General features: G+C 36.4%; 2 protein-coding genes across 3 annotated transcripts in view; both read right to left on the reverse strand.

Moving 5' to 3' along the window:
* Positions 1-2,693: 2,693 nt before the first annotated feature.
* LOC143736947 (lysosome-associated membrane glycoprotein 1-like) lies at positions 2,694-9,074 on the reverse strand. Its single transcript, XM_077227756.1, has 6 exons — positions 8,783-9,074; positions 7,037-7,509; positions 6,755-6,874; positions 6,174-6,243; positions 5,015-5,185; positions 2,694-3,860 (listed from the first exon to the last, which is right to left on the reverse strand). The coding sequence occupies exons 1-6, from the start codon at positions 8,826-8,828 to the stop codon at positions 3,721-3,723; spliced, it is 1,020 nt and encodes a 339-aa protein (XP_077083871.1). The 5' UTR covers positions 8,829-9,074; the 3' UTR covers positions 2,694-3,720.
* Positions 9,075-10,426: 1,352 nt separating this feature from the next.
* The window catches only part of LOC143736948 (uncharacterized), a 30,461-nt gene continuing 16,722 nt past the window's right edge, over positions 10,427-24,165 (reverse strand). For both annotated transcript variants that reach the window (XM_077227759.1, XM_077227758.1), the window contains exons 17-31: positions 23,013-23,152; positions 22,718-22,846; positions 20,949-21,292; positions 19,725-19,858; positions 16,958-17,086; positions 16,621-16,868; positions 15,372-15,537; positions 14,901-15,102; positions 13,830-13,960; positions 13,591-13,718; positions 13,352-13,506; positions 12,729-12,935; positions 12,441-12,535; positions 11,483-11,607; positions 10,427-11,245 (exon numbers count right to left, since the gene is read on the reverse strand). In XM_077227759.1, the coding sequence (XP_077083874.1) occupies positions 10,992-11,245; positions 11,483-11,607; positions 12,441-12,535; positions 12,729-12,935; positions 13,352-13,506; positions 13,591-13,718; positions 13,830-13,960; positions 14,901-15,102; positions 15,372-15,537; positions 16,621-16,868; positions 16,958-17,086; positions 19,725-19,858; positions 20,949-21,292; positions 22,718-22,846; positions 23,013-23,152 (2,587 nt within the window). In that variant the 3' untranslated portion in view covers positions 10,427-10,991. The remainder of the gene's footprint in view (positions 11,246-11,482; positions 11,608-12,440; positions 12,536-12,728; positions 12,936-13,351; positions 13,507-13,590; positions 13,719-13,829; positions 13,961-14,900; positions 15,103-15,371; positions 15,538-16,620; positions 16,869-16,957; positions 17,087-19,724; positions 19,859-20,948; positions 21,293-22,717; positions 22,847-23,012; positions 23,153-24,165) is intronic.

Raw genomic sequence — 24,165 nt, forward strand, 5'->3', positions numbered from 1 at the left:
TTTCAGTGCATATGCCTAAATGATAATGAGCTTTTGCTCACTCCGCCCCTCTGTTCTTTGGGTAATATTGAAAAACATCAATTAGAGTATTAATGGTCTTGAATCATAAGCATTTGCAGAATGTAAACAGTATTTTGCCGGTATTGTGTTACCGTTCATCTTCATGCAGTTATAGCCTAACTGTTTTTTTACATTTCTTCTTAATCAGTAACAGACTAGTAAACCAGGTGTAACTTAGTGTTACCACGTTAACTTTAACCCCTCTGACCCAGTTTTTAATAACACATTAACCATAACGTGTTGTTCATTATAAACGTGGGATTATGAATTATATTGAGATAGTCGTAACGTTACATAGAAAACATGCCCTAATATACCCTGAGTGTAAACATTAGCCGCATTCATCATGAAGCGTGCAAGCATTTGGAAAGATTAATATTTAAAGGTTAATAAAACGTTACACTCACTTCTTCTGGAGGTGCAGCAGGAACACGAATAGTTGGTACCGATTCTGTTTTCAGGACCAGCTTCTTAGCAAAACCAGATTTACACTGACCCTCATTTATAAAGCAGTCTGGTGTGAAATGATTAGCGCAAACATAAAAGCATTTACGTTAATCGTCGGGAATATTCCCTTCAAAAATAAAACTTTGAATTTCGAATTTAGGAACTTTAAAATGACTGCTGTGTTCCTTATTACAGCCAAGAACAGAACACCACAATCGCTTAGAAGACATTCTGCTCCAGTGTATCAACAATGGCAGGCTACGATGACAGCTCGCTCAGGGCAGGTCTGTGTTGAAACGTTGCTGTCAATTAACAATCGTGGGAGGGGCATCTGATCTAGTGACATCACAAGATCGAACGGCTCAATTTGAGGCAGGGGAAAACATAAGAAGGAGATTAAAACAAAAACACTGGATGGATTTTTATCATTATATGATGGTTGTGTACAGGCACTGCCAACACACATTTCAGTACAATCAACTTGTAAAAGTGCATGTAACATTATATGACCCCTTTAAGACTCAAGTCGAGAAAAATACATTCTTCTGTCAGAGGCAGTTGAAGTAAAAGTGCCAGAGACGTACCTGATGTATCTGATGTCAGATGCACAGGCGTAACTATCGGTAAGCAGAATACGCGGTTGCTTACGGGCCCGGACCAATCAGGGGCCCGCGTGACTGGAAGATATTGATTGACAGCCGAGGTCCCCTATCGCATTTTACTACTTTTAGTCTAATTGCATTTTACTTCATCGCGAATTTATTTGAATAATGACAACAACATATTTTACTGATCATTGAAGACATGTGTGAAACGAACAATGATGGATTTTGGTGTCATTTGTTTCGAATTGGGACTGGGGAATCCCTGGGTCGGTAAGCTAAGTGAACATATTCTTTCAGAGGAAAGCCCGGAAAATGCAGCAATAATGTAAGTGAGCATCTTTGTTTAATGTATTTGGACCTAGGCCTATGTGTGTGTAGTCGTAGCAGTGAGTAACAATGTGTTATGGTGCGCCTTCACCAGCAGTGTTTTTTCATGTGTTATGGTGCGCATTCACCTGTGTTTTTTATTTTTTTTGTGGTGCACATAGGATACTCCTGATTTTGTCAGTCATCTCATCTCTTATATGCTGTGTCTCTATGATCCTATCCCATCCTATTCATAGTAGCCTACTAGTGGACATTGTGTCATCACGTGCTTTAGTAGGGGCCCCGCCTTGATAATCCTGCATAAGGGCCCGGTGTTGGCTCGTTATGCCACAGATGGGATGGTCTGTGTAATTATATTCCAGCGTTTTCTTCATAACTTTTTATGAAATAAAAAAGTTTATTCACTTCAGAAAAATGTACTACTTTCCTGTCTTTATATTTCCTCATCATTATAGCCTAGGCACACTCTTGGAGGCGCGCTACCTCACGTATATAAACAGCAAGATTGTCTGTATTCTGACTTGGTGAAAAGGAATGTGACGTTATGTTGCGAGTAAGTCATGATATTAGAATAAAGACTAAGATCTTTAAAAAAGTACTAGTATCTAAAGAATAAAGAATAAGCCCTAGTAGCAAATAAAATGAATAAGTACTAGTAACTAATGGAATAGATAGTATCTAAAAAAATAATCACTAGGCTAGCATGAAAATAGATACTGGCACATTTTAAGGATTAAATGTTAAAACGGCTTGCCAGGTCTTTCGACAATACAGATGGAAAGGCTGAACTTGAAACCACTGTCGTATTTTACAGTGCGGGACTTTACTTTATAAAAGAAGGTTTCTGATGAACAGGTAAAATAGTTTTGCAATAGAGATGTCAACAAACACTTCTGAGCTGCACAGACATAAGAATATGCAAGGTATAGAAAATACAAGGTAAAATGTGTTGAAAGAGAAAGAAAACTTTAAGATGAGGCAGAGAAGACTAGTGTATCTGGTTTCAAATTTCATAGCAATTCCCAAGAATTTCTAAAGATGCATCTGTGATGCACGAGCTATCGAGCGCCACCTCGATTGCACGTAGTTTGAAAATGGCACATAAAAACCTTAAATAAAAAAAAATACTCTCAATGTTTAAACTTACAGCATGAATAAAGCCATAAAAAAAGTTTTAAAAAGTAGATTTTCTTAAGAAGGACTTACTAAATCCAAAACAAATTCAGGGGGGGAAAAATGACAGAATTTAGAGGATGATTTTAGATATGTTGCTTTATATATTTTTTTGTGAAAGCATGGACTCATATTTGGGTGAAATGAATAGAAAACTGTTCTAAATACGCTCTTGCACGATTCTGCATCTGCGCCGCCACATAACACACTGCCAAAAATAATGCTTGTGTTTTCCTCTCTTCCTCTTCCATTTCTACACCACAGAATTGTTTTTCATTAATATACAAAAGATAATCCACATGAAATTAATTAAAGTGGGTAAACTACAAAACTCATGTAATGCAATACAGGGTGAGAAAGACAAATCAGGACCAGCTTTATACATGCATCACCATGACAAGTTTTCTATTTAATGCTACATATAAAAAAGTAACCTTTTTTGGGACAAATTATTTATTATTTGTATCCAAAATTACACATTATTCCCATTATTCAGTGCATTCAGCTTGAGTTAAAGGATCAGACCACAATACAGTATAGTAAAGCCCTTCAGTTTGCAAAACAACAAAAAAACAAGCACAACAGAAAGAAAAATCCTTTCTGTTATTTATTACAAAACACAGTAAAGGCTTATATATATCCCAACATAAACATGAGCAACTGAATTCCCTTTTATGCAGCCTTTAGCTTTAAAACCAAATTTGGACATATTAATCAGATTAACATTGGCGGATCAGCCAATCACAGAAAATGCAATGCACGAGACAAGCAGTGAAGAGCACCTACAGAAAAGAACACTTACACAAGATGGAGCAAAAGTAGATTTTGCACATCCTTCTGTAATGTCAGGATTAGGTTAGGTTCTTTAAAAAAAGTTTATGAAGGTAGGCTAAATAAGGCATGCTCTAAATTAGCCATTTGTTTTTTATGGTTGCAGCTTGTGTTAGGATGTGGCACACGGTCTCTGGATACTAAACATTGTTTGGACGGATCTTAAGGTGTCCATGTTCATAATCAGTATATGAGTAACATTCACTTAAGACACACATATCCGCATTAAATCTCCTGTAAACCGGAATCGCTGGTATAAATCAGGACTTAAAGGCCTCTATAGTGACTGGTACCCATTACTTCTCCGTTTTCTGCTGATAAGATAAGCAATGACTACAATGACAATGAGAATGATGAGGATTATGCCCACGGCGATGGGAACGCGGTAGTCCGGTTTATCAGCCTTGCATAGATCAGCTGTTGGACAAGCACAAATAGAGCACAGTGAACTTATATCTCATTGAAAGAAATGAAAACAGTCCATTTTCTAATTTTACAGGCAAAAATTAAAGGCTAGAACACACTACACACCTTAATTTTTAAAACACTATGCATAAACGTGCCAACTTTTTAAATGGTTAGAGAAAAACTGAATCATACACTAAAAAACAAACAATATCAAACATGTTTGATTCTCTGACGGAATTATAGTCTGAAAAAAAAAAAAAAGTCTGTGATCATTTTTCACTATATTTTCTGTCAAATCTGTCAACTGTAATCTGAAGACTGGCTCTGACTTTCAGCAACTGGCGCCGATTCATCCAAACTGTAAATCTCTGCAAAAGTTGTGAAGTCTTTTCCAGTCTTAAAATAGCAATAATTTAGTAGATACATATACATAATACTTAAACGGGTGGCCAAAACTGCATACACAACTGCCCATTTAAAGTGGTATTACATATAATCATTTAATTTGCATGAATTTTAAAGTTGTCATGGCAAATAATATACCCTAATTGCTAATTTACCAACAAAAGGGTGAATGTTTGTTGCAGACTTCTGTAGTCTGTTGTTTGTTTTTTATTTTTTTAAAGTAGCAGATTTTCATATGAATTAAAAAACTTTTTCTTAGCACTGGTTGTTTAGAGTTATCTGGCTGGTCTAACCAGCTCCTTTGCATTGCCTCATTTGCAACAATCTTTGTAATCAAGCTGTACGAAGTACGTAGGACATAAGGGTGAGCGTGATTTCACGAATTGCAAAAATCTTTGTTGATCCTGGAACAATATTCCAATCAACCAATCAGATTTGTGTTTACAGTGATGTCACGTTTAGGCTTACAACAAGGTTTAGGTGCTTCTACAGCAGTGTTATTCACAATCATTTCCCTCTGATTTCAGGAATAAGTTATGGGTAGAGTTACGAATATGACGAAAATATGTTGATCCAGGAACATGTCTTACTTGGTAAAATCACTGTGACAGGACATAAGATATACAGTGCATATAAAAGGCAAAGAGTATAGTCCAAATAGCAATCTAACTTGATGTAGAATGTAATATATAGGTTATTTTAAGGACAACAAGGATGGGGTGCTTTAAAATATTGAAATGTCATTACTCTATACTTACGTGTGCCAAATTCATGGTTTTTGATGTTAAAGGCCTGAAGTCTGTAATTGGTCAGATCTAGACTCACACCGTCCCCCATGTACACAGTCTCAGCCTTGCAGGAGTAAGAGTGACCCGGAGCCGCGGAAAACAGCTCAAGAGACTCGTTCTTCCCTTTGTAATTTCTCAATGCTTTGTTGACAAAAAAAAAAAATTTGATAAGACATACAAACTAAATTGTAATGATAATAATAGTCATACACAGAACAAAATTATAAACGAAACACTTTTGTTTTTGCCCCCATTTTTCATGAGCTGAACTCAAAGATCTAAGACTTTTTCTATGTACACAAAAGGCCTATTTCTCTCAAATATTGTAAACAAATCTGTATAAATATGTGTTAGTGAGCACTTCTCCTTTGCCGAGATAATCCATCCACCTCACAGGTGTGGCATATCAAGATGCTGATTAGACAGCATGATTATTGCACAGGTGTGCCTTAGTATAAGGCACAATATAAGGCCACTCTAAAATTTGCAGTTTTACTGTATTGGGGGGGGGGGGGGGGGGGTTGTTTTTGTACACAAAAACAAATGTGTTGTGTTTATAATTTTGTTCAGTATAAATTATAGTCAAAATTCTTCCACTACAACTCGTTTGAAATAGGGAAAATGTATTCACATGAACATAAAAACTAGTCTTTATGTAAGGTCATACTGTTTTTTAAATTAAAAATGAAATGCATTCACACATGGATTTTTCACATGTAGGGAAAGGACACATTTACTGTAACCAAAATGACAGTAAGTCCTCCAATACTTCCTTGTCAGCATGTGACATTAACTGTTGCCAAACTGGTTGACCTGCATGGCCTAGAGTTTATTTGTTTCATTGAGCCTTAACTATTTATATCACTTTAAAAGGATTTTCAAGCAAGAATTCTGTTTTCAGTAGAATTTTGAGGTACCAATGAGTAAAAATAATTATGTATAATTTATTAAAGTAAAAAAAGACCAAAACTAATATTTAACCGCTTTGTTTAGATGCCAAATACAAAAACTGTGTAACTATACAGGTAACAGATGAAAGTCCTGGGAATAAATTGATGAAAATTGAGGATGTGGTTTACTATGGGTGTTTTCAAGGCAAATTGTACCAGTCATATGGCAGGGAATTTACCTCCACGTTTGAAAGCGTATTTCAAATCATACTCCACTAACTCAACATAGACCTTTTTTTTTGTTTCATCCTGGAAAGTCCAAAAAAAAAAGATCATTAGAATGTTATCCAAAAATACACAAACACAATAGATTAAGAGCCATAATGTATTATAAAACCATCACACAAATTTCAAATCACAACAACAATCCTGTAACAATCAATAAACCACCTGATCCACCTGAGTAACAAACATTATCTACATAACTGTATCATACTGATATGATATCATAATCAATCAGCTGAGAACACCTGGTGCCTCCCTGTGAGCTTATTGGTTAAATTGTTGCTGAGAGGCAGCTCAGGCAGAGAGAATACATAACCCAGTCTTTTATACTTCCTCCTAAAGTGCCTCAAAGTTCTGTTTTCAGATAACACAAACTCAGTTTGTACTGAAAGATACATGAATTATTTTTGCAAAAAAAAGTCCACTAGCCTGATATAGACTAACTGCAATGGTAAAATAATCTTCTAGATCTTCTAAAGTGACATGACACATTGTTTAGAATAGGCTATTTTTGAAAATCCATAAACAGACTTACATTTTTAAATTTTAGGATAAAATGGCCTTCATCAAATCTGAGAGTTATATTAGCCGTTTTATCCGAACAGTCTCCAGAGGGGTTAGTTTTGCTTGGCTGAACAATGAACGTGCCATTAACCTAGAAAGACAGAAATATTTCAGAGCAATGGATAATATTTATATGGAATATGGAAAAATGACATGGTAGACATTGTGAAGGATACAAATGGTTTAGATATAATCAGCAGGAACCACATTTGGATTTACCGTAGATCTATCACTCCTACAGAAAGCATCTTACCTCACTGTTGTTCACACGGATCCCGATTTCCAAGTTAGCCAGAATACAGATATTGCCTTTTGCATCAGTAACATTATAACTCCCCTTTGTCATGTTGGTGGGTGGCGTTGGTGCTGGAAGGGCAGTTGTTGTGGGTGGTTGGTGAGTTGTTGAGTTTGGGTTATGGGTTGTTGCGTTCGGGCTGTGGGTTGTTGTGTTTGGGTTGTGAGTTGTTGTGTTTGGGTTGTGAGTTGTTATGGGTGGATGTTGAGTTGTTGTGTTTGGGTTGTGAGTTGTTGTGTTTGGGTTGTGAGTTGTTGTGTTTGGGTTGTGAGTTGTTGTGTTTGGGTTGTGAGTTGTTGTGGGTGGTTGGTGAGTTGTTGTGTTCGGGTTGTGAGTTGTTGTGTTCGGGTTGTGAGTTGTTGTGGGTGGGTTGTGGGTTGTTGTGGTCGGTTTGCCCATAAAAGCTGAACTATATTCACCTGAGGTGAGAGCTGAGGAAAAAGATGCAGACAGGGAATGTAAGAAAATGTGTTCCCAAGCGGGAGCTACATCTGCCAAAAGAATTCAGTAAAAAAACAAAAGATTCATAATTTAAAAATAATTATAATTGCCTGTATAAAACATATTTAGCTAGGTAAATGTTTTTGAGAAGTACACACTATACAGAGAGCCTCCATCTGTTTTGCACATGTTGTTAACATACATTCACTTCCTCCCAACAAGTGCACGCGCTGTCACAAGTACACACACGTTACAATTTCCCAACAGGGAAATATGATAATTCACTTCAGCCAATTTCACGTGATGTGTGATCCTTAGATTAGCCGTATAACAGAAAGTGCTGACAAAATAACTGACACTCTCTTTGCTTTAGGGAAAGTTAATTTACCATTAGACAAAAATGTACATTTGGGTACACTCTCATAAGAAATGGTTTAAAAGCCTTCACTGGGCCGGTAGGGGGAAATTCAGGGTGATTGGGTCACTTTTTGCCATTGAGATGACTGGGAAAAGGTTAATATACCATTTAGGTTCTAATATGTACACTTTTGGTACCAATATGTACCTTTAAGGTACTAATATGCACTCTTTAAGTACAAAGGTGTATTTTTGAAACGTGCCACCCCAGTAACAGTTTTTGTACACTGTTGAGAGTGTAGTAGCCTACATTTCTGAACTGGCCAAGTCAGTCCATTTTAAATACTAAGGGAAGAAAACTACATAATCTCAACTTCGAGACAAAAACATTTCAGACTATTATTATTTCTTGCTCTTTACTCTTTCTGTTCTGACGCAATTTGACCTCAGCCAACAAAAATTTGACCCTCACTTTCTCTTTATAGCGTTGTTTGTCATGCATGGAAATCGAAACAAATGTAATTCCACGAAATTATGTCAAATAGTAAAATCTCTTCGCTGTTATTTTTGTTTAAAAAATCGTTCTCATGAATAAAAATAACCTAATCACAGAAGTTAAATATTAATTAAATTAGGCCATAGATTACAGCGTTGCGAGAAGTTGTGTTACAGCACAGTCACTTCCTTATTGATGAAACCAGTCAGTTTTATGGCTTGCACTTTTTTTAAACATATAGCTTGTAGACTACCATTTGTTAGTATTTTTTCAAATTCCAGAGTGCAGTGCGATTCATATATGTTTTTTCAGTAGTTAAGTTACTAGGCTAAATCAGACATGGTGGACACACGGCATAATTTAACATTTCTTTTCAAAGCGAGTAAATAATGTAAAATAGTGTACTTTACCTGTTGCAGCAATGAAAATCGCGATCAATATTAATCCGTGTTTCATTTTTAAGCCTTTATTTCGATGTACCTCACACAAAAACTGGCTGGATCGTCAGCAGTAAAGCAGCGCAAGAAACTGGTGTCGACAGCCTGTAACACAGCACACTTATTCCTCTGAAACGAAACCACTGATAAGGTAAAGGAAGTTCTCACCACACTCGCTTTGAGTGTTTGTCCAATCACAGCTTTAGTGAGACAAGCGTCCCAGAAATTCAATACAGTGACAGTGTTAGCTTGCTTTCGAGAAAACGAAAATTAACAGACGATATGGGATTCTGTCACTGTCTCGCTGTCAGTTTTACTTGTTGAAACATCTAGAAGAACTGCTTTTATGATAGGCATCATTTATATCGTGGCAATCATATCTTTAATACCGATATTCATTGAGAATCTTAAATTATGTGGCAATCAAGGAGTTCTTGGTTGTTTTTCCTCTATTTTGAAGTTTTATGTTTAAAAATGTTTTTGCAAAAAATATAATTAAAACCACATAATCCCATGACATATGAATAGCCTATAGGCTATGTAGCCTGTTGCAGTTTTATGCTGCCTTCACGTGCTACCAGAATGATCGTAAATACTAGTTTCCTACAGGTAAAAATTGGACACTAAAGACCTGGGAAGCTCGGGGCACCCGGGTTGTTTGGGCCATTAACTTTAAACATGGCAGAGCGGAGAACGATTGCTGTTGTGACTGCTATTCTTTATTAGTTTTTTCTGCAACAGCTGTCACCTGTCTTCTAATGGAAGTAATGAATATTTAAAAATATGAATAATAATTTAAATCATGTGTCATAAAATAGCCCATATTTGGCCGAAATTCCAGGATCGTCAGCAAGCTGACTATCTAGGCTAGATAGCATGGTGGATGTTCATTGTCACTGCCAGCCCTGCTGGAAAAACAGCTAAAACCAGACTAGGTTTAACCTGGCTGGCTTTAGATGGGTTTTGGACACTTTGTTTTAGCTGCAGGCTGGTCTTAGCTGGTCAAGCCGGGAGACCAGCTGAAAGACCAGCTTAAATCAGCTAAGACCAACCAACCAGCCTAGGTTGGCTGGGTGAATGGGGCGTTAAATGCCATTTTGGATTTAATATGATTTTTCAAAAAAATAGGCAAGAATAAACCTGGTGTTCTATCCAACAACAAAGCACTTGAATGTGATGAGCTCATAATCAAGACTTTAGAAGTGGGAAGTAATGAAGCACATGAAGGCAGCATTATTACACGGGTTGCTCTCAAGGGGGCCGCCATGTTAAGATCACATCTTTACCTCAGTGACCCCCCTGTTATTTGGTCAGTTTCATTTCGCAGTCTCAATAAATCCTGTTTTACTGCAAATAGTACATTTCTACAGTTTGTAAACTGAAAACTTATTTGGGATGTTCGGTGTCACAAAACAAGAGCCATATCAGCAAGTGCAAATTAAACGAAATGGGTGAGGTCCTGATTTTACATTTGATTCCTACTTTCCAATAAATAAAGACAAGCTTTTAAATAAATCAATAATTACAATGGAAATGAAACATTAAGGTAAATAAAATTGACTGATGCCATTTTAAGGCAAATAGCTATAGTTGCTAAAAAAAAACTCAGACACTGAGTTAAGCAGGAAGTGTTTTGATCATCATTCATGTGACAGAAATGCAGGATGTGAAATTTTGACTCATGCTCAGCATGGGTGAAAGCTACAGAAGGACAGTCTGTTTAAGCATGTCTTAATATACACTTGAAACTGGACTGTCAAAGTATGCACACATGCGATTACATCTTATTCTGTTAATCTACATACATCTGAAGTTTAGGAAAATACACAAATAATGTAAAGTGAAAACACAGGCTTGTTGAGATATGTTTTATCGTAACCTCAGGATCTTATGATTTCTAAGGGCAAGACGGGGAAGTTCTGGTAAATTCATAGTATGTGGGGAAAAAAGCACTGGAAATGCTGATCGGAATATGTTGCATTTAAGACAGAAGTCACATGTCTACTTTTCACATTGTGCTTTGAAAATTTTGTGTACTAGAAAATATCCTAAAAATCCTTAAGATCAATACAAAATGAATGCCAGAGATCATAAAGCCCCATGTTTCCATTCAGACTGAATTCATTCTTGACAAAGAACCTATATTATACAGTACATATAACTGGGTCCAATGCTCTTCCAATCAGTTCTTGTTTGTTTCTTCATCATCTTCACTACTGCTGGATTCCCCAAACAGGTCTTTCCCAAAAGCAATGCTGGATTTTGTGTGTGCATTTTGTTGGCTGACCGTCATGGTGATTAGAGTAGACATGTCACTAAAGCCCAAAAGCAGTGTGCCGTTTTTGGGTCCAAGTAAAGAGATGGTCTGAATCTTAGAGTCAGGTGTGAAGAAAGACAATAACGTCCCATTGTCCAGGTCCCACATGCTCACTTCATCTGTTGAACAAATAATTCAAAGTATTGAAATATGTATTCTCTCATATTTTTTTTAGGCTTGTGGAAAAAGAATATATCTTCCTCCTAGTATCTCGAAACAAATCCTATTGTGAAGATCCTATTAAATCCCCTCACCACCATACTAGACTGCCAAAGTTTGAATGTTTTTCTCGACCTAGATTAAACGGATAGCATCTAGAGCAAGCCAACACAAATATGGCCAAAGGTCTACTGTACCTGATAATAAAATAGCCTTGGATTGTCCTTCAGTGATAAAAAGCAAACTTGTCCAGTTAAGATTTAAACTTCCATAACCAGAGATGGTTTTATGCTTCCTCCGGAACGGCTCCCATACTTTCAGCCTGATGTTTAGAAAAAAAAGGGTATTTTTCTAAAAAATTTCCATGATAAATGCAACAATAACCAATGTTTTTTTTTAAGAGATACGTGTAAATAAAAACTGAAATAGACTACATACACTAAACATCTGACATAAGTGAGCATAAGAAAATTCTTTCAAAAATATTTAAAAAATCCAAACTTTTGGCTGGTAGTGTATATTAAAAACAGGGTTCGTACAGATGCTGTAAAATAAAATTCCAGGACTTTCAAGCACTACTTTTTTGGTTTTGAATGACTACAATCAGAAATCTCACTTGTTAAACAATATCTTTATTATCTTTCAAATTCTAAAAAAGGAAAAATGGGCAAATAAAAAAAAACGAATAAAACAAAATGGCACAAATAAAATGCAGCACATGCAATGACTGTGGAAACTTTAACCATCGAAAGCATACTATGACAAAGATATCGCTTTATTATTAATTCTCATGAATATACTGGATTGGATTTACACAAAGAATGTAAAAATCTGTATCATATATTTAGATATTTATATGAGCAATATAAAACAAAATATCACGCTCATAGCCAAACGAAATGGCTCTATATCAGACGAGCTTCAGCGTTAATTTTGCATGAATATATTGTTTTATCAATAAAATTAAACACTAATTTCACACATTTTCTTTCAACAAATCAAGCACGTTTCAAGTACCTTTTAATAAATATGGCTGTTTTCAAAGGTTTTCCAGGACTTCAATTTCAAAAAGTCAAATTCAAGTTCTTTAAGCACCTTGTACGAACCCTGTAGAAAAGCTATGATCCAGAACATTGCGACTGGGGTGCCACATACTTGTTGATTCCTGAAATGCCGAAAACCACTCTGCAGGCATCGTCGCTTATAGCAATGCAACAGATTCCAGGTTCATTTTTCAATCTCTTCCGCACCTTTACGTAGAAATGGAGTATTCAGCTTACAGGATATAAAGAGAAGATGAATTACAAATTAAATTTAAAGATTTTACAGTTGGTCCCGAAGTTAGCAATATGGCCACTTTCTTTTGAATAAAGAAAACCCAATTGAAAAAAAAAAAAAGTAAGACATATTATTAAAGAGATTGGTCCCTGACGATTAGCATACCCTGCCCTGTTGTGTGTCCCACAGGGTGAGGTATGGAGTATGCTGGGCCTCACTGTAGTTGGAGACCACCAAGTACCCTCCTGTGTGAGTGATTGCAGCAGTACGGAGGCTCAAAAGGGACCAGCTGTCCTCAAGGGTGTGCAGATGCTGCTCAGAAACCACACTGAACACGTTGAGATGATGGGCAAAATATGAGCATATGACCACCTGAAGTGACAAACAGAGAACAGTGAGAGAAGAAGAGAGATTCAAAGATGGAAAACCAATGAACAAAGTCGACACGGATGTTGCTTTGAACATCCATAATGACTATATTAATTTTTTTTTTAATTATATTAGTATATTATGTACGTGCTATATATTTGAATTGAGCTGAATAGGCTCTTTTCTGTATTGTAAACTTTTTTTCTGCCTAATAACATTACAAACAATAACAAAAAGGACTGCTGGTGAACATTTATTTAAATGTTTAATAATGTACATTATCCTATATTAAATGGACAGACAAACAGAACGACAGACAGAACCAGAGATAGACAGACAGACAGATAGGATATGTATTTCATAATTCAGTTTAGTGTATTGGTGAATTGACAGTATTGGTGTCTTGGTTGTCTCTCTACCCGCTCATCTCCACTGAGAAGATACTGGTCTATAGAGTTGAACTTCTCTCTTTCGAGGCGCTGCTGTTCATCTTTTTCTCTTGTCACCGCACGCTCCCGTCTCCTCCGTTTTGCTGTCTGGGTTTCGGTGCGCCTGTCCCATGGCATCACTAGAGCTGTGCAACAAGCTCAAAATTTAAGTTTCTTTTATGTTGAATATGTTGTGAAAGCATCACAAGGTTCATGTACTGTTTTAATACCGGTCTTCTCTCTTGAGGACGTAATCTGGGAATCCCTGTCCATGATGGAGAGCAGGGTTTCTTTGTAGGACGTCCTGATACGTCCTTTAATATAGCCAGAGTCCAGATCCCACAATATCAGATGATCCCTACATACCATATTCATGCCACCTTGTGATTATTACTCAAGTTACATTAAGCAATACAGTAATGTTCTGTTTTTGCTGAATGAGGAAGTGATAAATAGTTGGTGTTCTTACCGTGTTTCTGAAAGGCCCAACAGAATTTCACCCTCCAAGAGCCGATAGTCTTGCTGAGGACAGGGAAAGATGAACAGTCCAGTCTGTTTCTTAATGTAGCTCTTTTTAAGAAGGTCATACACAAGCAATGTCTGCAATACAGAAAAGGTGCAATAGGAAATTGTTTGCAAGGGTTGAGTAATTGTAATAGTAAAGTATTACTTTGGAGAATACTCAAGTAGCCTACAACTGAATTTGATTATTTGTGCACTAACTCAATTACTTCTTTTTACTTTAACGTAAGATTTATCATAACTTAAATCTACCTCCAGTGTTAGTATTTGTAAACTAAAATCGTTTTGGTTAATTGAAATAAAGCTAAAATAAATGAAAGTATAAATATTAGATGAAAAGCTTATTTCAGTTAGTTGGTAAGGCAATATTTCTCATTTTTGTTTAAGCTGAAATGCTAAAATTAATAAAACACACCACAACACTGTCTTTGACTTAAACAATATTTTAATTAGAGATATTAGCTGCGTTTCCATCCAAAGTAACGAATTTAACGCAAAAGTGAAATATCGAACTTTTTGCTGTCATGTTCTCTTGTGTTCGGATGCTGGTGTTTGTGAACAATCATGTGAGACGCTTCTGGGAGGGAATTAAACCAAATCATTCTGATGACAGACTTTGTCTCAGGTGTTTCAGAATGATCAAACCAATTAGAAATGCTGTGCGATGAAACTGATCCACTGGTTAGTCCAGTCATCCAATCACATCCACTGTTGAGGCTAAGTCACTTGAGTTTTTTCAGTAAATGTCTTCTTATCGGATCAAAAAACTATCCGCCTCAATTGAGCGCACACGTTTTTCATATGCATTTTTAGAATTTATGCAGACCTTTCCATTTCATCCAGCGTTTTTTATGCAATATCCTAAAATGCACATAAAAATAGGTGGATGTAAACATAGCTATTGCTGAAGATGGACTTGAATGTGAGCGTGGTGGATGATCAGTCTATAAACAAATATGCAATAAGCTTCAATTTTCAGACCTTTCAAATCTTCAGCCTGTGTAGTGCACAGATATACCTGGTAGACAGGTGTAGGAGCATCAGTGAAGTTGGTGGTGCCGCGGTCAGACAGTATATAGAGTTTCAGGTCTCGCACCAGAGCGATGTCTGAACTTGAGAACAGACTGTGCTCCACTTGCACAGGACGACCCTTGAATCGAGTCCGCGCCACGTTCCATATTCTCACAGTACCGGGTCGAGTGCTTCGACAAACCACATACCTGTATCAGAGGGAAATTGTAAAACTTTACACCAAAAAACAGTACATATAACATATAAGGACAGCTCTATTTGATTAGATTCATGACATGGGTATAAAAGTACACTCAAATATATTCAGGCTTAAATTTAAGATTCGTGTATTGTAGAACAGCGGAGGCTATCATAGTTACATGATGCACAGAAAAATGGCTACAAATGGCTGATCCTGAAAGATGTTCAGTTATGAACTGTGGCCATATGCATGCGAACTGTTCAGTGGACTTTGTACCTAGGATATCTCTGCATGGTTACAATCTCCGCTGTGCCGTCACTGTGAGCTTTGTGCACGTTGTATGTGAGCGTTTGGTCATTTATTCTGGATCCCAGGTCCCACATGCGTAAGAATTGCTCCCCGGCACAAAACCCCACACAGTACCGCAGGTCAGAACACACACCTACAACATGGAGAAGAAAAAGTGACAGATACAGACAGATAAATGGCACTGCTTACAGCTGAATAATTTTTTTTTTTAAACACAAACAACAAACATGACTAAAACTGTTCCTGTGCCATGTGTCTCAAAGCATAAAGAAGCTGGTAAAGCACAATGCTGTTTACTTTACAGGTATGATTTGCCTTAAGTGCATGTGAGCTATTAAAGTAAATATATTTATAAAAACAGAGTCATACAGTAGTGGCCTAAAGTAATGTTCAGAGGGGATATTTGTTTTTAATGACCCTGCATGTTCGATTAAACCATCAAAATATTTATTAAATATATAGAACAGAACACTAAACTTTGTTACGGTATGTATCTGACTAAATTATTTGGCTTAAACAACAGCTACAGGTTTTATTTTACTATGTAAAAAAAGTGGAAAGAGAAACAAAAAGCTCACAGGAAAAAACTACATTGAATCGTACATAATCAGTTTATTAATATTTCGCTGGTTCTTTATTGTTTTTGCATGTGTTCATAATTTATTTGTATGACAGCCCGGCCTAAAATTATGTCCAGTCCGCACAATTTGGCATGTTTCATTGCGTTATCACAAATAAAACAATTGAGTCCAACCAAACACATTTATGCAATGTGCTTCCAAAAGATTTAACAAAATTTGTATAATATTTGAATAAAGAGTGAAGATTTCCCTACGCCTGACATCACTTTTGGCCACTGCTGTATTTCACCATAAAAACCAAAGACAAAAAGCAAGAAAATATATTTTGCATTAATAAAATTAAGCCTACTTTAGAATAATTTAAATGTATTGCATTGTGACAATTTTTGTCTGCCAACAAATAACATTTTCCTTCAAAAATGATCATTATTTTTTGGTCTCATTCTGAATGATGAATAAAAAGCTATTTTCTGTAGACAGTTATTTAAATATATTAAATATTTACCACTAAAAATACTATGATTATATACAGAATATAGCATTACAGTACTGAGACTGAACTCAAACCATGTGTTTGTTTTGACAAACGAAAGTCATAATGCTAGCGGTGATACTCAACAGGTTTATTGACTAACCATAAACCAGCAGGCCAGGAAAACGTGCAATGTGTTTATGGTCTTCAGTCTCAAGGTTCCAGATAATAATCTCTGTGGTGGAGCTGCGCGGGGCGGGACAAAAGGCCACAATGTGGGACCCGCCCCCTGCAATGGTGACCTGGGAAATGTAGTCCTGACTGCAACCCAAAATAGAGCGCAGGTACTGGAAGGATGCAGTGCTGAAGAGTTCAATATGAATGATTTCACTGTGTCTTTTATAAGGGTATCTGTAAAAATCCGAAGAGACAGATATTATGGAAATGAAAGACTCATGGATGCACCATGGTAATTGGGTGAATTATTCCTTTAACATTACCTGCAAAAGAGCAGTAAATACTGAGAGCTGACCTCTACAGCTTGTATAGATGCTGCAGGGTGCTGAGCTTTCAATGTGGAAGACACAACTCCACCTTTAGCATTAAATATTGCCGCCTCGTCTCCATCCCTACATAAGAGAATTGAAGCAAGAAAGAGACAAGAAATAGCATGGAAGTGAGGCTCAGTGTGGCTGGTCTTTGCAGTCTAGCAACTCTTCAGTTGCCACAGCATTTCACAACATTGAAACAAACCATGGTGTTGCTTTCACTTCACCACAGTTGGTTTATTTGTTCTTTACACATCATACAGCTCTGCATAGCAATTACTTCCTGTAATGTTAATATATGTGTGTGTACTACTGTAGGTTCATTTGTTCTTTACACATCATATGGCTCTGCATAACAATAATTATCGTGTTTGTGTGTGTGTGTGTGTGTGTGTGTGTGTGTGTGTGTGTGTGTGTGTGTGTGTGTGTGTGTGTGTGTGTGTGTGTGTGTGTATGTGTGTGTGTGTGTGTGTGTGTGTGTGTGTGTGTGTGTGTGTGTATGTGTGTGTTTGCGTGCCAGTCATTATTACGTTTTTGTAATGGCCATCAGCTCTTATATATATATATATATATATATATATATATATATATATATATATATATATATATATTATAGTACCATTCAAATGTTTTGGGTCATTACGATTTTTTTTAAAGAAATTATTTTTTTGGTGCAATTCAGCAAGGATTCATTAAATTTTTCAAAAGTGACAGTAAAAGCTTTTATAATGTTTGCGGTTGAGCCCAAAAAAGATTTAAACTGTCCCATCTCTTAATAACAGCTTCTTAATCAAAACCTGCATTACATTACGGCACATTCACAAAATAATCTGCACTGAAATGTTCCACAAAAACTGTTAATATCTGAGTGAAATGATAAGGGTCGGTTAAAAATAAACTTCAGCCACTCCTTCTTGGCCACTAAAGATCGACAAGTCAAGGCATGACCTCTAAGCTGAATTAAAAGAATGCAAACTTTTTGCATTACAGAGGAGTACATTTTGGATTTATTATTATTAGTTATGTTAAATTTGTGTTTTTAAAGGTGCTGTATGTACATTTCTTTATTGGACTAAATCGTAAAAATACCATAATATGTTTGCAGATATTTAGGAAACATGCTAAGTTCACATACTTGTTTCTCTGAAAAACACTTCTACAGCCAGTTATTCTACTTTGAAATATGCACTCTGTGTCGGAATGTCTCTTTTGTTTTGGTCTGTGTGATCTCACCCACTGCCAGTTTACCTAACAGTATTTCCACAGCTCGGGTTGCCAGTTGGCGGAAAACGCAGCCTATTGCAGCCAAGTCAGTCAGCGAACAAACTGGGTCAGAGGTCGCATTCTACCCGACCTAAAAAGCCTCGGCATCCATCTAAAAATCTCTATGTCCTGAGGCATATTAAAGCAGTAAGTCTCATCGCCTTCCATTGTCAATTGCACTCGAAACAACTCTCTCCAATATTTAAAATTTGGACTGCAGTACCAATTTCAACCACTAGCTGTCAATCTTACATATTGCAAATTTAAAAAAAGCCGCCACATTCTGTGACGTCATATTAATACCGTTGAAGTGTCCATAGAAATTTTGTGTCTATAATGTCTAGTTTGACCACTGCTTTACATTGAGATCCTTAGGAGGACAGGCACATACAGTACAGTGGGAACCAGCACTCCCCATTACTTCTTCTGGTGTTTAGAAATATTGGCATTTTTCCTGTGGGCAGTGTGTTTAAATGAACTCATCAAATCTGTGGTCAGAAAGCTGCTGAAGTAGGAAAAAGACATTTTGCAGCTTAGTTTCAATAATAGGCAGTTTTGAACTGGGGAGGAAGTTTTGGGTTTTGATGGTATTTTTTCACAGCACAATGAACACTTTTATCACAAAGTATTTGATTCCTCATGACATGACTCCTTTATACTATAGCTACTGCTGGTTTGGGAGCTTTTTAGACACTTTTTGTCAGACAGTAGAGGGGAAAAATGGAATCATTATGGAGAGGGAAAGATAAGAGAGCGGGACACAACAATGGACATATTCGGACCTTTTGTTCCTCGTTTGAATGTCGCATGTGTCCATAGCTCTGACAACTACTGTTATTTTAATAACAAACAAGTCTGGTCATATTCCGAGCTTCCTACTGACTGGTATCACTTTGTGGTGCCGTTCATGTACGTTCAACACGTAAATACGATCTTTCCGACATGACATGCACCATTTGACTATTCTATCCCAATAATATCAACCAACTATTCCTGCAAAACACACTTGTTTGGTGATCATATCGTCATTCATATAACTAGTCAATGCAGTTGCGAGCATGTGTAACAGCGTTGCTCCCAGCTTAGAAGCAAAGGTTCATTACTCCCTTCAATCATCTCTCCTGGATAATCCATGTTTCTTAATCGTGTAATGAAAAATGAGAAAGATAAACAGCTTCTGGGAAAGCCTTAACACGTTTTTTTTTTATAGCTTAAGTTACATGAAACCATTGACCAGTAACGCAAACACACATACGCTCGAGCAGACTCTTAAATATTACATTGTGTGATCAGACAATATAAATCAGTCCTGGAACAGCTGCATTGTTTTCACACATGGCTGGAAATTGGATATGTATTATGTAAGAGCGCATTTTGTTATTTAAGAACAAAATACTGTGATGATTAATTAACCTTAGCGTGCATGCATTTATGTGTGCAGTAATATACTAATAACCTGTAGGCGAAGAGAACAAAGTCTTTAACAGAGTGACGAGAGACTAAGATGGACTGGTCTTTGTGGATGGGCTCAAACTCGAGGACGAGGTTCACACAACACAGCAGAGAACAGGACGCCACAAGATCAAACACCTATGTAAAAGAGAGAGAATGAGAGGAAGTTAGATCCAAAACGATAACTGGTCATTTGCTTTCATAATATCAATGATTGTTAAATGTTACCTTGCCAACTGCTTTATAGCTGATTCAACTTTGTTTCGTAATCAACGGATCTTGCGACATCGACACTGTTATTGAACTGAATCTAATCAACACTATTGTCTTCTGTAGAGCTGCTTATATCAAAATTAAACACATTTCATTATGATGAACACAGTTATTGATCTGAACTGAATCAACACCGAACTGACTTCAGCTGAAAACCGACACTATCATCTTTTTAGAGCTGCTTTACAGCTGAATCGAAATCTGTTTGCATGATTGATAATAACAGTAAAAAACTGTATATGGTTCAACATTACATTATATGTAAAATTCATTTTTAAATAATTTTTTTAAATCTATGTATAACTATGATTTACAGTGAAAAACAGCAGGACATTTCCAGACGTCCCTGCGTGACATCACGTTTATATTTTATATAAATCATTTTGCTTCTTCACATAATTTGTTACATTTCCTGCTTTTTAATGAATGTGCATTGCATCATGTTAGTGTTGTGTGTTACACTGAAGGCGTTTCGTCTTTGTGTGTATGACCCTGTGAACCGTCTATGTTTGAGTATTGGCTATGTTTTATGTACAGGTCACTTTACAATGAAATTTGATTCATTTCGTTATTCATCATGTAGTTATCAGTACATTGAAAAGGAGCAGTAAGCTATTTCAGAGAAACGCTGTTGAACGTGGATCGGACCAATCAGCAGTAAAAGCCGTTATTGGTATATTAACATTATATCTCTTAATAAAATATACAGCTATATATTGGGAAATATACAGACACAAATATGCCATTCTGTTATATTTTAAACATTGTGGTGTTTGAGAAGATTCCCCCTTCCATTTGTAAAGCGCTACCTAGAAAAGCACTATATAAATGTAACGAATTATTAAATATAACAAATTATTGAATGAATTTCTTCTATAAAAGTTTTTTTTTACTGTTAATTTAACAGGTTATTTTTCCACAGCATATAAAAAGAACGGCCTGTCCGAAGTCTCACCTTAACCACATGACTTCCATCATAAAAAACCACCAGCAACCGCCCATCACAGGCAGATGTGACTACAGGAACATCCAAAGACTCCTTCTCCATGTACAGCACCTTCCCAGAATCCACCTCTCTCACCTGCAGGCAGTGGCCCATCTGTAGCACAAGCACACTGTCGTCTAGACAGAGGATGAACGAGTCGGCAGCCCAGTCGCCTGCAGGTCCATGAGCCCTCGGTAAGGACCGAACGGGCCTCGTTTGCTCATCTAGACGCCACAGATTCAGCAGTCCATCAGAGGAGCAGGAAACCACGTGATGCTGACCATGAGCCAGGGCTGTCACAACACTCATGTGACCTAGTTCAATATGGGTCGGGTTGTTAAGGACAGTTCGTTCAGTCATTATGTGATAAAAAATCTTATTTTAGATTTTATGTTTTGGTCATAAACCACTGCAGGTTATAGAGGTGTTCACTCAATTTGGTTCCCCTCTGGAGTTTCCAATTGGTTTTCAGAGTGACAGCTTTAGATTTATTAATTAAAAATGACATCTGTGGTTGAAATTACGTCAACAGACTTGTTGTTGTGGCTTCTGTCGCCTCTGAGAAAAATCACTCTCAAAGTCCTGGGGTTTTGATGCCAGAAGATAGACTTTATTATTAGAGATATAAAGCCTAGTTGGTTTGCAAAGCAACTGTAGCTTCTGGGTATGTACGCGCGCAGATACATGATCTACCAAGGTGTGGCTAATACATTCCATATACATTCTGCAACAGTTATTTTCCACACAGTCAAACCTCAAACTTGAACTTGCTACACAAGAACTACAACAGCTGTGTGATTAATTCCACGTGACACATCATTCATTTGTCAAACCGCAAAAGCTCACTTCCTTTTTCTGCATGCAGAAAGAGTGTAAATAAAATCCATATTAGCAATCAATGTATTTAAGAATTGCAAGAAGTAAATTAAGGAAAATAAAAAAATATTCATGCTCATGATACAAAAGTAAATCAGTTATCTGAGATGAGATTTGTAGAGGGTTTCACCCCTTATAACACTCTTTTTGTTGTTATTAAAAGATAATGCCATATGTAGAGCAGTGTTATGTTATTATCTGTATACTATTATAGTATTTATTCATATTTTGAATTGGCTTTTATTTTTACATTTTTAGTTTTCATCTGAATTATTCAACTGAATTAAGTTTTAGTAATTTTGTTATTTTTTATATTTATATTTAGCTTTAATTATTATGTCAGTTTTAGTATGAGTAATTTTAGTACTTCAACTTGTGTCAGTAAGTTGGCAAGGATACCTATTTTTTTATCTAATAATTATGTTACTTTATTTCAGTTATTGAAAACGATTTTTATTAGTTTTAGTCTGTGCTAGTTTATTCTATGCCAAAACTATTGCCCACTTTTTGTTTACAATACCAGAATGTTTGTGTGCTTGTCAACCGACCTGTAATTCACTGGACAACTACTGTAGTCTGTATTTGGTAACTTATCAACTTCCATTTTAAAAGCATACAGTGAACTAAAAATTCACAATAACTAAGTTGGAATAACTGTGTAATTTATGTCTCTTCAAGTAATGTTAACCACAGACCTTACTCAAAAAAACCCAAACCACCATTCTGAAACCCCCTAGGAAATACCCAAGGAAACCCACGACTCCAAGATTTTGCCAGGACAGATTAAACCAAAATCACTGCCTGAATGGTGATGTTGGGAAACTGAGCCCTTCAGAAGTTGTGAAGAAATTGAATCTGGGTACCTGAAAGGAGTGTGTGTACGAGTCCCCCTGGAGGAAGCAGGCAGGTGTACGAGGGCACAAGAACAGGCAGAGAAGAGCTCTTGCATTGTGCTAACAGATCATGCAGAAAAGAGTATCGTCTTGGGTCACCTGGAACAACATACACTGAGATATGAGTTTTACCTTGACATTAAAACATACAGGTGTTTTAGGTTCTCTTGTATATAGTGTAAAGTGTTTATATATATATATACACTTTACAATTAAAAAAAAATGAAATATATATATATATATATATGTATGTTTTTGTGTGTACCTGAAGTAACAGGTTTATCTTGGGCAATGATCCGCTCCAAACGGCCCAAGAGTTGAGATGCCAGCTGGCAAGGATCATTCAAGAGCACAGAACGAGAAAGACACAAAACCTGCTCCAACAACTTCACGTCCAGAAGCTCTCTGTAACACACACATACAATTTTTTAAACTACAAAATATACAATTAGACACTTGTTAATCCCCATAATATCCAAAAACTATTTTTAAAATGTATTTAATTATTTTTAAATATTTCTTTATTTTTAAAGCAACACCAAGTAACTTTTCCTCTGCGGTCGCCCTACAGGTTGGAAGCGGAATTGTCCATTACTGCTGTCGTAAATAATTTAGCCTACCGCAGCCTATGTCACACGCACACGCGCACGCTCTCTGTTTTCCAGCACCGGCTTTGGAATCAACAATGGCCACAGACAAGGTAGAGTATGATGCATGATTTTATGGAAGTATGATGTATTGCGACATCACAAACGAGCAATTGTAGCAATTGTAACGCTTGCCGTAAAGCAAGTCAAATTAGTAATTTTCTTATGTCTCATTAGAACTACAGAAACGCGACCCGATCTGGCAATCTTACATACCCTGGATATATGAGATAAAGGACCGCAAAGCTGTGGCATAAGTGCATTTCACCATGTCATGACTTGATGAACCACTGAAACGATTTTGGAAACCGTATTTTAAGGTAAAAAATCTTACTTAGTGTTGCTTTAAGACTTCTGAGCAAAAGACTTCTATATACAATATAGAGAGGGCAGAATATATATAGTATATATATATATATATATATGTATATATCTATAATGTGTGAGTTGCACCTTATTTCAAGGTTTTATGGTGCGTTAAAGTTTAAGTTGGGAAGTAATGTTTTCAACGAGAGGTGCGTTCAAGACATTTTCGTCAGAGTAAGATGGAGGTGTACCTTCTCTTAATTAACTACACAAAAATACAGCAAGGTTTTTTAAACTATTCTTCTAGAAACTAAAGAACAAAAAATGTGCATTATGTGTGTTTTGCTTTTTTATATTATTAATTAATTTACAAAGCCACTTTAAACTTTATCATTACATATTATATTGTTATATTACAACGCTATCATATTTTGTGCATATCATTAGCTTATTGTGTTGTAAATA

The sequence above is a fragment of the Siphateles boraxobius genome, unplaced genomic scaffold, assembly GCF_051911475.1.
Source record: "Siphateles boraxobius isolate OS27281-9 unplaced genomic scaffold, OSU_SipBor_1 130, whole genome shotgun sequence".
In the NCBI taxonomy this organism is placed as follows: Eukaryota; Metazoa; Chordata; class Actinopteri; order Cypriniformes; family Leuciscidae; genus Siphateles; species Siphateles boraxobius.